Source organism: Thermobia domestica, chromosome 6 (assembly GCF_964235325.1).
Source record: "Thermobia domestica chromosome 6, izTheDome1.hap1.1, whole genome shotgun sequence".
NCBI lineage: Eukaryota > Metazoa > Arthropoda > Insecta > Zygentoma > Lepismatidae > Thermobia > Thermobia domestica.
Window position 1 is genome coordinate 37,596,353 of NC_137459.1, and position 13,301 is coordinate 37,609,653.

Consider the following 13,301-nt stretch of genomic DNA (forward strand, 5'->3'; position numbering starts at 1 on the left):
AAAAGGCCAAGATGGGTTGTTTGAGAAAAGGGCCGGATGTGTGGCATAATAATATCGATTTCCGAACTACTTTTTGCGAAGCATTTCCGCCCAGGATTTTTAAAAAAAGCATGCTTCAATGTTGACACGAGGACGAAGCTACTGCTTCCGGAAGAACCTGAAAGGAAGCGTATTATTTCATTAGGAGGCAGAAGAAGAGTGCAAATCAGTGGCCATGTTTGCACACTGTTGAATAACACATGACGGGGAATGTCGCAATCAATGCATAGCAGGGCGGTTGGTCCTTTTGTAGTATTGAGTTTGAACGAGAGTCATGCCCGTATGTTCTAAATAAATACTCTTGTTGTGGTTAGCTAACTTCAGAAACCAAGTACACATTCTCCCATAATGATTACCACAAAGAGGGCAAAGTCAACATGTAAAATCGATTTTAACTAGCTGAAAATTACTATCAGAAAACCAACCGGAATGCAGTGTTTCTGATTGTGCTAAATATGTATGAAACTTTCAGTATATATACTTCTGAAATAGTCGTGCATTTGAGGCTTCAGTAGTATTACAGAAAAAGCACTTGTTTTGAGTGTGCGTTATCGCATGTTCAATTCTTCTGGAAGTATAAGGCTTCCACATTAAGTCTCCTCCTAAGGTGTTGCATTAGGAATTGACGCAAAATTACATTCATGGCTATATACGTTATAATAGAGTAGGTTAGTATTGTAAAGTAGTTTATCATGTATAACCAATCTAATGGGTTAGTTATTTACGTGCAAGGTGTTAACAAAAAGATTATACAAAAGTGAAGTCTTATATTTCCCTTCTCTATGCAGATAAATTCACCTTATTCCACGGACAGTCGTTCAAAGTGTCACAATTTTAGCTCTGCATGCCAAGAGAATAATCCAACTTTCACATGTTCAACCAATAGTTGGCGCCACATACCAAAGTATTTAGTTTTCTCTGCATTTACTTCTAAACCAATATTCCCCATAGCATAGTTTAGAAATCTAGAAATATGAAAATACAATTTCTGAACATCTAGTATGTACAGTGTTTGTCCGGGAAGTAGTACGACTGATTTTTGCGCCAAAACGTGGTGAAGGAGTGGGATGTTACTGTGCTGCTTGGATGGCGGTGTAGTCTTAGCTACCAGCGCATCAGTCGCCAGTCGTCTCCAAGCCTTCACGGAGTGTAGATCGAGTTTAAATTGAACTGCTTTCAAAGTGCCTTGTCGTCTCCACAATGAATCGTTTGTTAGAGTAACGTTACACGGCCTGGTCAGACTATGAATGCTGCATTCTACGTGGAAGTACTTGAAAGACTTAGAAAACGAGTCGTCCGCGTCCGTCCAGCAATCACTGGGTCATGGAAGCTTCATCATGACAATGCGCCGAGGCACACCGCCTTTGCTATCATGGACTTCCTGACCAAACATGGCATCACACATCTTCCCCAGCCACCCTACAGCCCAGATGTCGCTCCTGCAGACTTCTTCTTCTTTTTCCACTGAAAAGAGTGATGAAAGGACGACATCACGGCTCGGTCCAGGCCATTCAAGAGGCCGTAACGAGGGAGCTGAGGAAAAAAATTCAGTCCTACTACTTTCCTGACAAACTCTGTATATGTAAATGAATTAAATGATAGGAGATTTACTCGTTATTATTACTATTATTTCTGACTTAGTTTTCAATATCATATAAGCATCATTTTATATGAGCATTCACATTTCCATTTTTTATTCCTAAAAGGCTGTAAATAGTCGAAAATATTGTTTTCTATACTTCTGTTTATTTTATATAAAACCACGTACTTTTAAAGTTTATATGTGTACTATATATTTTTTTCTAATGGCTTGACACGTCCTGTGGTATATCGTAGCCAAACATTGAATTCCGTCAAAGGCTTCTCAACATTAACTCGGCGGTCTGGAATTCATCTTAGACTTTTACGATATTTCGAGAAAAGTAAAATGAAAATACTGAAGGTTTATGGCACAACTACAAAGGTTTTTAGTGACTTATTTATAGAAAATATGAATTCGTTGCTATCATATTATCGGTAAATGCAATCGGATATTTTCTTCTTTTAAATAGGATAAGAATACGATTCGAACGAGAGAGCTATTCGCAGGCGCTGTGCCACACAAACCATTAACTTTGAAATGCAGTCAGCGGAGTGTAATCAATATTTCTTCTGTATTTAGAAAAAAAAAAATATCTCCGCGAAATTCTCATTTAAACAATCTCATAAATTCAAGTTCACTTACGAATATAGATTTAATGACATTAGAAATGCTAATAAAAAGGACAATGATTCTTAATAAATGCAATTGACGAGCTTCAATAAAAATATTTCTTTTTGCATCTTTCAAGTATAACCTCCGGACTTTTTTTTTTTCCTTCTGTTTGACAGCGACGAACTCCCGGCGCCTGACATGAACGATTGGATAATGGGGAATGAGGAAGGGTCTTGACGTAGCTGACTGATGACTCCTCTTGACAAATAGCTTTCATAATGATTCCAAAGTTATCCTTGGGCCATATGGATGTTGATAAAACCGAGTTAGGATATTCTAGGTAAATCGAGCAAAGAATGAGAATCTCAGTCGTTTTGGCATAATTAATCGATGCCATTACTCACAAATGGAATGCAGTACTTTTTTTTCTCGCATTCTTCTATTCTGAATTTCCAATTTAGGGAAATGATTCAGATGGATAAAGAATGCATAATATTATTATCCATGGTTTGAGCGGGAAAATAAATGTAGCTTGACATGTTATATATATGCACACACAAACACACACGCTTTGACCCACAAGATATCACTAAAATTCTTATATATGAGTGGCTCCGAGAAATATAGTGGTATGTCACATTTTCTAATTTTCGAGTGATCTGGGAAAGAAGGTTTAACATTCCCATGCAATTCAGTGCAATTGCGCACACCAAATAAGCTTTCCCTCCAATCTGCAGTTACATTTCCGAAGTTAAACCGCCTACATACTGTTTTGTGGTTCAGTTCCAACTCACTCCACCTAATTACTCAATTCCATCAGAAGTGGCGCTTAGCATTATGTTCACCCGAGCCGCTTGTATACGAGGGTAAGTCAAAAATTATCCACAATTTTGACATAACTCCTCTAACATTGTTTATACAGACTTCTGTCCTCGTTTCTTTTATTGTTATGCTGTTGTGGCCATGGTATGTAAGTTTGATCCTAACTTTCCCCATGTGTCTTCCCTTTGTTGCAGATAGATCATAGCCGCTCCATTAGAAGTTCGTACCAAAGAGGTTCAACTAACAATGATCCGGTTTTTGTGGTTGATAGGTGCATCAGGAACCATGACTAATTTCCAGACGCTGTGCCAGTTCATCAATAGTCACTCGTCTGTCTATCAGAACCATGTCACGTGCACGCTCAATGTTGTCGTCATTTGTGACCGTAGATAATCGTCCGGCTCCTCCCTCGTGCGTAATACTTGTACGACCATTTTTGAATTTTCCAATCCATTCGTAGACACTCCGTTGCGGCAAGACACTATTCCCGTATTGTACCGAAAAGTCTTTGATGAATTGTGGCTCATGATATACTATCTGACCACAAAAACCGGATCACTGCTTGTTGTTCCGCTTTGGTTCAAACTTCTAATGGAACGACATAATCTATCTGCAACAAAAGGAAGACAAATGGAGGTATTAGGATCAAAATTTCATAGCATGACCACAACAGTACAACAATAAAATGAACAAGGACAGAGGTCAGTATTAAGAATGTAACAAGAGTTTTGTCGAAATTGCGGTAATTTTCGACTTATCCTTATATATATATATATATATATATATATATATATATATATATATATATATATATATATATATATATATATTGCTTGAAAGAGGACTTTACAACTTTGTAAATTCATATAAACTTACTCAGGCTACTTACAGAGCTGGTTTTCGTGTAATTTTGTAGCCAAATAGATGAAGTTTCGACTCGCGTAATTTAAAGTACCGAATAGCACCATCGCAAGCGCTAGTAACAATTGTAACAAAGATGGCTGGCCGCCTTCACCGGTCCCGAGCGAGGTATGTGTTTGCGTATGAATGATAGAAATCTGCGACTTGTGCGACGGAATTTTCGCACTAAATATGACAAAGACCCTCGTAGTAGTCCCACCAGTTATGAGTGGCATAAGTGATTTATTGAAATCAGTCGTTCAGTTCCACAAAGAGTCCCCGAACATACTACCGCGGTGGCTCAGTGGTGTTCTCCCCGCTAGTCTAGTGCTCTCCCCATTGCTCTAGTGGCTAGCATGTGCGCCTTTGGTGCACGGAATCCTGGGTGCGATTCCCGGTGCGAGAGCCTTTGGAATTTTAATTATCCTCGATGTTTCTGTGTTCGTATCCCTTTCGTTCTAGGTTACTGGTAAAGCGAGTTAAAGAAGTAAATAGCGAGAAAAATTAAGTAGAATCTAGTAATAAGTAGATAAGCAAGTTAATGAGGCACGTCGATGAATCAGTTAACTTTAAAAAAGTGGCAGAACGTTCACCTCTGGTGCATGGAATCTTGGTTCCATCCCAGCTAGCGCCAAGTGAGCTTTGTGATGGACAAACATCCTGTGCATGGGTTTTCTCGGGTTCTCCCGTTTCTTTCATTCCTCCATTTCATGTATTTATCATTACCGTACCCTTTAGCCTAGCCGCCATAACCGTGGGACGTAAATCTTGAGATATCATCTTTGACACATTTCGTATAGAAAAGAAACGCATTAAGGCCTAGCGGTACAATACTAAAAATAAACGCACTATTTGTGTTTCCTCATTTGTTTTCTATATAAAATTCGGTCAATTCTGGTGACTTTTGCATGATAATAAATATCGCACTGTGGGAGGTAGTTATTGTTATAGTCTTCATTATATCATATAATATTGCAAGGTTCTACACGTGCTTTCAACAGTACTGCGTACTGGCTATAAACAATTTCAGACGACAACCACGAAGAAGACATCGTCAACGATCGTCAAGTAACAGTGATGAATGAAGTCAGCATTATTTCTGGATTAAAGGAGCCAAAACAAAGCAGAAGGCATCAAACTCCATCGATTGATCATCACCTCCAATCTCTAGACGCCTGATCTCTAAGAGCTCCTTTATACTTACCACTCTCTAAGACGCCTCGTCTCTGAGAGTTCCTTTATCCTCAACACTCTCTAGGACACCTGGTCTCTGAAAATACCTTTATCCTTACCACTCTTTAGGACGCCTGGTCTCTGAGAGTTCCTTTATCTTTACTACTCTTCAGGATGCCTGGCCTCTGAGACTTCCTTTATCTTTACCACTCTCTAGGACACCTGGTCTCTGAGACTTCCTTTATCTTTACCATTTTCTATTACGCCTGATCTCTAAGAGCATCTTTATCCTTACCACTCTCTAGGACACCTGGTCTCTGAGAGTTTCTTTATCTTTACCAGTTTCTAGGACGCCTGATCTCTGATAGCTCCTTTATGCCTACTACTCTCTAGGACGCCTGGTCTCTGTGAGCTCCTTTATCCTTACCACTCTCTAGGACACCTGGTCTCTGAGAGCTACTTCGCAAGAACACCTGGTCTCTGCAAACACCTCACCTCTTTCTAGGATGCCTGGTCTTTGAGTTTTATCCTCTCTGTAGGACGCCTGGTCTCTGAGAGATAGCTACATAAACTCCTTGGTCCCAAGAGCTTTGTGTCCTGTCATCCTAGAACGCTTGGTCCCCAGGCTCCTACAAACTTACCAGCAAAACCATCAAATATCTAAGAACTTACATTGTAATTATTATTATTATTATTATTATATATAAGAAGAATTTTATAATAAAATGTGATTGGGAAAAGTGCAAAAATTCCCGTGTACCACTTTTAGCTGTACTTTAAAAGACAGAATTTTACAATGTGTATCAAGCATTCTAACCTAATATTTATACTCTTCTTCCATTACATTGATTTTGTTTTCTTGTCGTTGATTGACACGTATTGTTTATGTAGTTGAGAAACGTGTTACAAGTGGTTAAGAAATCTTTTTGGTGAGTATATTAAAAACAAAAATATTTCCACATTCCTGTAACCTCTCCGTGTTAAAACAAATTGGCAATTTTGCTGAGGAGAGTTTCATTGCCATAGATAAAACTTCTACAGAGCCCATGTTAATTAACGAAGCGCATTTCGTGGTTTATCCATTTGAAAACATACCTACTGCCCCGGGATTCAGGGGAAGTGGTATCCAATTTTATGATGGTTTTGTCTAAACCCAGTTTAGACATGTTCAGAGACGTCGGTCTTGAAAAATCATTCAGATACTTTTTTGTTGTTGTTGTTCGAAAACCAAGAAACATCGTAAAACCTGCAACTAATATTTTAGTGAATAATTTTACATCCTTCTTATTACAGCAATATAAGAACGTAGTAGAAGAGATGTGAAGTTTTCAAGTTGGAAATCGCTGTAACAATATTTTGATTTTTAAAAAATGGCTATTAGCTATATACCTTATGCGCTAAGGTCCCAAATACTTGTTTTAAAAAAATATGGTGCAGTAATTGAACTTGCAGGTGTACACAGAAAACAATGCTGTTTCACAGACGATTATTTCACGTGAACGTCTACTATAATCTGTATACATAGTATACGTATTATTTTTCAGTATAGAGTTTGTAGACAACATAGAGTATAAACAATAGGTTTTATCATAATAGAAATGAAGAAATAAACTTTAAAATATTGTCATGTGTGAAAATCAGTAGTAAAATTTGAAAGGACAAAGGAACGAATAATTGATAATAGTTTACATCATAGTAATCTTTCTAATCGCAGTATTACAATTTTATGCGTCATATTGCAATTTCAAATATTAAGAAATGTTTTCTCATGAATCACTTATTAACAAAAGCACTTACTACCACAAGTATCAGCAACCACGTGTGGTTTGTTATGTGCTAATATTTATTTTTGATATTTGTACTAATAATGTAAATAAGGGAAACATGTCAGTATGTGCATCACACTAATTCATAATAGTAAACAGTCACGCTAATAGGTGTCACCACCTGCCTGTATGACGCCAATAGACGTCACACTAATTCATAATAGTAGCGAGTCAGACTAATAGGTGTCACTACCTGTCTGTATAATGCCAATAGACGTTACATTAATTCATAATAGTAAACAGTTACCCTAATAGGCGTCACCACCTACCTGTATGACACCAATAGACGTCGCTAGCGTGCAGACAATTTACCGATTTAAAACTATTGTGGTGGTTTGGTTGCAACAATTGTGTTGTCCCAATTTAATTATTTCAGAATAAGACAAGGGCCGTATTTATATTTAGATTTAAACATTAATGTTTGTGTATTTCTATAGTACTATATTGTGCCGATTTAATTTGCTACTTAAACTGTATTTACTTCAGTTTAATTACAGCGGACCCACGAATTACGAACCCCGTCCCTTTTCGAACAATTCAGTTTTCGAACAAGTTTTGTGATCATTTTTCTCCCTCGGCTTACGAACAATGTTTCGAGATGCGAACGTACATGCACGCCTGTATCGACAATTCCACATGCCTAAACGTGCTTTAGAGCGTTTGCCGTAAGCATTATCTGTCAGAGTTAGTGTTCGAAAACTACTTTCGTTCTTCACTGAACTTTTTGATCTTTTTATGCCTCATACCGCTTTGTTTAATTTAAGATTATTTCTTTGCCGATATACAATACTATATTTGGTGGCTATAACGGATTAATTGTATTTGCATTTATTCCAACAGGAAAAACAAATTTGATGTACGAACATTTGGGTTACCAACAGCGTTATGGAACGGATTAAGTTCTTAGCCCGAGGATCACCTATATTTCAAAATGAATAGTGATTATCAGAACTAGGATTTATATGTAAATACATATTTTAATTAGATAAATTATCACTGAAATTTTTATTATATCTTCACCAATAATAATGTCTACAGTGATTTAAGACACATTTGATTGTCTCTATTTTTGGCCCAAAAGATCCAATATATTTCAATCAAAAATTTTCTTGTAGGCCTTATATCTGGAGAACTACATACAGTGTAGCCAAACCCAAACTATCACTTAACTTAGTATGATATGCTTATTCCGTAGAAAATACGAAAATTTGATTTAAGGGCCGTTCAAAAATTTTGTAGCCCCTGATCTAAAAACTAATTATTGGCCAAGATCGCAATCTTTTGATACATTTTTTTTGGATGGTTCATAAAATTCTTGGGCAATATCGCAATCTTTTTATCCATTTTTTGATCAGTCCTAAAATTCTCGTTTCCATATTCCTACCTTTAACACATATTTTTATATGTTTAAGGAAAACCTACCAAATTTTACGTGCATCAGCAGGTTTATCTTATATATTGATTATATTTTATTGTTTTGAAATTATTCAGAAAAGAAAAAGAAAGAAATATATGACTCCCTGAGCATTTGGATTCTCAGCTCTGGCATACGTTCTTAGGTGTTCTATAAAAGATTCTTTCATCTTTGCCGTGTAATGCCATGCGCATTATTTTCATCGTTAAAATTTCGACGCTCTCATAGGCAGCTCTCATAGCAAAAAAAGAAACGAAACGCGTATTATCGTCTGGAGGCTGTTGTTATTGTTGCATAACATGACGGTAAGGCATTTGACTGTCGTTCTCCACAAACAATAATTTGTTCAAAAATTTGAATTGTGGTCTAATTTTCTAGGTTTAACTCTTTCTCCTCAAATTAGTCATACTGTTAGTTGCACTTTGCTTTTAGTTGCAGTTTTAGTACAGTTTAGATAGGGTACAATTGGTACCATTTTAGTACAGTTGGTGAAAAGGTCAAAATGCCACCAGATCGTAAATCAACATCTGTGAAATTAAAATCTTATATAACTGATATTCTCAACGAGATTTTATCAACAGATGGAAAAGTAATTTTCTGTAATACCTGTTAGACAACAGTATCGAGCTCCCATCAATTCTAGTGCATCAACTTATTTCGACAGCAAAACACCAAACTAGAAATAAAATAAGAAAGGAAAAGTAGATTTTTCTGTTGAATCCAGTTGAAAGAGACGAATCTAACAAGGACCTATACCGAGACTTCAAAAGCGCAAACACACCACTCTACAAGCTGAACAAGTATACAGCACGAAGTATAGCAGACCAGTCATCATTAAGGGAAAACCACGCATCACATCTGTACGAAAGAAACTCTGGCCAATAAGAGAGGAGACTCAAGAAAAATCAATTTGGATCTCAGTTGATCAAACTACAGATAAGGAGCTGTGGATAATAGTGAATGTCGTCATCGACGTTATGAGTTATGAGCCATGTAAATATGTTATTCCAGCATGTGAGGGCATTGAGAAATGCAAAAAGACAAATGTCATTGATGTGATGTCTATTCTATGACCTAGGGATATCAAAAATGAAAATGTGCTCCTGTTTCTCAGCAACACAGCTTCCTATATGTTGAATGCTGGAGAAGTGTTAAAGACAATTTGTTCAGTCCCAGTGTAGATTGGCTTCTTGTATTGCTGCCAATAGATAAAAGGTAGTTTTGCTTTTCAAAAATACTAACTTTGCAATAAATAGCTTAGTTTCTTTTTTGTGGGTAATTTGAGTAATTTTAGTATTCTCTTAATTTATAAGAATCAGGTTATTACTTCTTTAAATAACACTATACTCTAAATCAGGGGTGAGGAAGCTTTTTTGCTTTAAAGGTTACATCTCTAATGGCTATTTCCCAAGATGGCTGCATATGATACTTTTGAGTACATATAATTTTTGTAGTCATTTTGTAGTTATTAGTAACATAGTTACATAAATAACAATTTACATGTAAATGTGTAATATTATAACATTGAAAAGATAAAGTAAGAAACTTTATCCTTCATTTACTTTTTGCTAATCTAATGACTTCCCTAATATTGCTTTTGTCAAGATAGTATCGGGACACCAAGCTCTAGCATGAATGTTCTGAAGTTTAATTGGTCTTGAAGGTGCAAACCTATTGTTCGAGGTCTCAGAGTATCCTAATCCTAACTATATATAAAACTATGTGAACTCACTCACTGACTTCCAGTTGAAGTAAAAAGTTGAAGTTTGGCATGATTGTAGCTTTTTAGAACTAACCCACAGGAAAATTACCAAAAGTGAATATTTTTAATTTTTAGGGGTCTAAAGGGGGGGATGAAAAAATTCCCCATGCTATAAAATGGGCTCCTTTTGGACTTATAATCTCATGTATTAGGTACTTGGAATTGGAATAAAAACTTCAAATTTTGTATGTGTACGCTTTCTATAGGATTATTTAAGAAAATCACTAAAAATTTCCAACTGTAGAGTGGTTTTATGGAGAACTGAAAAAGCCTTCCCATGTTATTTTATATGGGACTCTTTTCACACCCCAAAATTATTGGGCACTTCCTGTAAGGCTACAATGATTAAGTTTGGCATGATCGTAACTTTTCAGGAGTAACCGACAAGAAACTTGCAAAAAGTTTTTATTTTTATTTTTTTATTTTTAGGGAGTCTAAAGGAGGAATGAAGAAATTCCCCATGTTATTTAAATGGGCCTTTTTGGACCTATAAATCCCATATTTTAGGTAGTTGGAATTGGAATAAAAATTTGAAATTCGGTATGCTTGTACGTTTCCGTTAGTGTTACCTAAGTAAGTCACCAAAAATAAAAATTTCCAACTTTAGAATTGTTTTATGGGGAACTAAAAATCTTTCCCATCGAAAATGTTTGGGCACTTCCGGCAGGATTAGAATGATGAAATTTGACATGATTGTAGAATTCCGGGACTAACTCACAAGAAAATTGCCAATAATGAATATTTTTAGTTTTTAAGAGGTGTAAAGGGGGATGAAGAAATCCCCATGTTATTCAAATGGGCGTTTTCTTGGGATGCAATATCTTACCTTTTAGTTAGTTGAAATAGGAAAAGAAACTTGAAATTTGGTAGAATTATAGGTCTAAGAGGTGTGAAGCCGTAGGTCAAATAAACAAGGGGGTCTAGGGGCAAAGCGCTCAGCTGGCCAAATTCAGAAAATAGTAAGAGCAAATTAACGAAATTCACTGTTGATGCAAAGGCTGATACATAAGAGATGCGATGCCGTAAGCCTAGAAAACATGGCGTTTTGGGGGCAGAGTCCCCAGCTAACCAAAGGCTACTTCTCATATATATAACTTCAGAATTGTTTTTCTCATATATCTCGTATTTTTTTTATATTCCGTATATATTTTAGCATTTTTCACAGCAGGCCCCAAAGGCCGCACTTTGACTCTGAAGGCCGCAGGTTCCCCACCCCTGTTCTCGGCGGTAAGTCGAAATTATCGATAAAAAATTATAAGATAGCTATGTACTTTTGTTGCTGATAACGTTGCTGTGAATCTTACTGCAGTAGTTTTGTCTATAATAGACAACCTAATGGAAAACCTTCATCGTATTTCTTTCAGACACATCTACTACCTGCCATTTTTTTCCTGTAACCCCATGTTTTTATGATTGCTTCGCTTCCTTTGACATTTACAGTTGTTTACTTAAATTATTTGTAATTCATTAAGATTTCCTTTTCATCTTGTTGCAGGACAAACAGGAGCGGGAAGAAGAGGAAAGAAAAAGGCGGATTCAGCTTTATGTGTTCATCTCAAGATGCATAGCTTACCCGTTCAATGCAAAACAACCCACAGACATGACGAGACGTCAGACAAAAATAACCAAACAACAACTGGAAATGATCCAGGGCCGCTTCCAGGTCAGTAAAAATAACATTTTATTGATTTCAACGTACTGTGTCAACATTTGTTAATTTGGAATTTAGTTTTCAATATTAACAGACGAAAATCATATTCACGAAGAAATTAAATGTCGACTAAAAATAGGGAATTCGTGTTACTATTCGGTTCAAAATCTCTTGTCGTCGCGAATTCTGTCGAGGAATTTGAAGCTTAAAATATATAAAACGATAATCATGCCTGTTGTTCTGTATGGTTGTGAAACATGGTCGCTTACTCTGAGGGAAGAACATAGACTGAAAGTATTTGAGAACAGGATCCTGAGAAGAATATTCGGACCCAAGAGGAACGAGAATGGGGAATGGCGGAAGCTTCATAACGAGGAACTACATAGTTTATACGGTTTACCCAACATTGTTAGGGTCGTCAAGTCTAGAAGGCTTAGGTGGGCAGGTCATGTAGCTAGAATGGAAGAAAGTAGAAACGCTTTCAAAGTCTTGACTGGTAGACCCATAGGAAGACGACCATTAGGAAGACCTAGGCGCAGATGGGAGGACAATATTAAGATGGATCTCGCAGAGATAGGAATACAAAGTAGAAACTGGATGCAATTAGCTAAGGATAGAAGTCAGTGGAGAGCTTTTGTGAACGCGGCACTGAACCTCCGGGTTCCATAGGCCATAGAGTTAGTTAGTTAGTTAGTTAGTTTTCTTTCGCGGTAAAATGTACAAATAATAATTCAAGTACGATTTGGTTTTCTCTAGAATATGAATATCTTTTGGGGGCTACGGTGGCTCAGTTGTGGAGCGTTTACCTCTGGTTCGTGGTGTCCCTGGTCGGATACCCGGCCAAGAAGTTTGTACAGGGTGGCACATGTGTCACGCATGGGTTGAAACAATGCATAACATTTGTGTTTGTAAATGCAAGTAATTATTCTTGTCACAGGAAAGAAGTACATGTTTGAGAGATTTGATAACACTATGTGTGAACAATTATGTCCTTCAAATGTCCGCCATTTGCAGCCTCACAATGGTTGGCTCTTTTCAGTACATTGTCCATAACTTTACGAAAAGTTGCTGGCTGTAACGCACGGATCTCTGCCCTTATGTTGTTTTTGAGTTGCTCGATGGTTGTTGGTTTGTTGAGATATACACGTTCTTTGAGTATCTCCAAAGGAAAAAAATTGGAGCAGTTAAGTCAGGCGCACATTGAAGTGTCGACGGTATGCTCTCTGGGTGAGTATGATTGATCTTTGATTTTCAAAATACAGTTCAATCAGTTTCGTGCGTTGTTCAGGACTCAATCTCTCCATGATGAATCTCCCAGGATTCCTTTACAATCCTGAAAAAGAAAAACTTCCATTAATAACTTGAGGCATTAAAACCCATGCGTGACATATGTGCCATCCTGTACTATTCAACATCATGTTCCTGGGTTTTCTCAGGGTATTACCGTTTTCTCCCACATTCTCATTCCACCAATTGTTCCATCATCATCATCATCATCATCATCTTCACTTGCCTTAATC

At 36.9% G+C, this 13,301-nt stretch overlaps 1 protein-coding gene across 8 annotated transcripts in view; it reads left to right on the plus strand.

The window, feature by feature from the left end:
• Positions 1-13,301, plus strand: part of Cadps (calcium-dependent secretion activator 1) — a 794,056-nt gene that overhangs the window by 452,295 nt on the left and 328,460 nt on the right. For all 8 annotated transcript variants that reach the window (XM_081761521.1, XM_081761520.1, XM_081761523.1 and 5 more), the window contains exon 5: positions 11,626-11,793. In XM_081761521.1, coding sequence (XP_081617647.1) covers positions 11,626-11,793 — 168 coding nt within the window. The remainder of the gene's footprint in view (positions 1-11,625; positions 11,794-13,301) is intronic.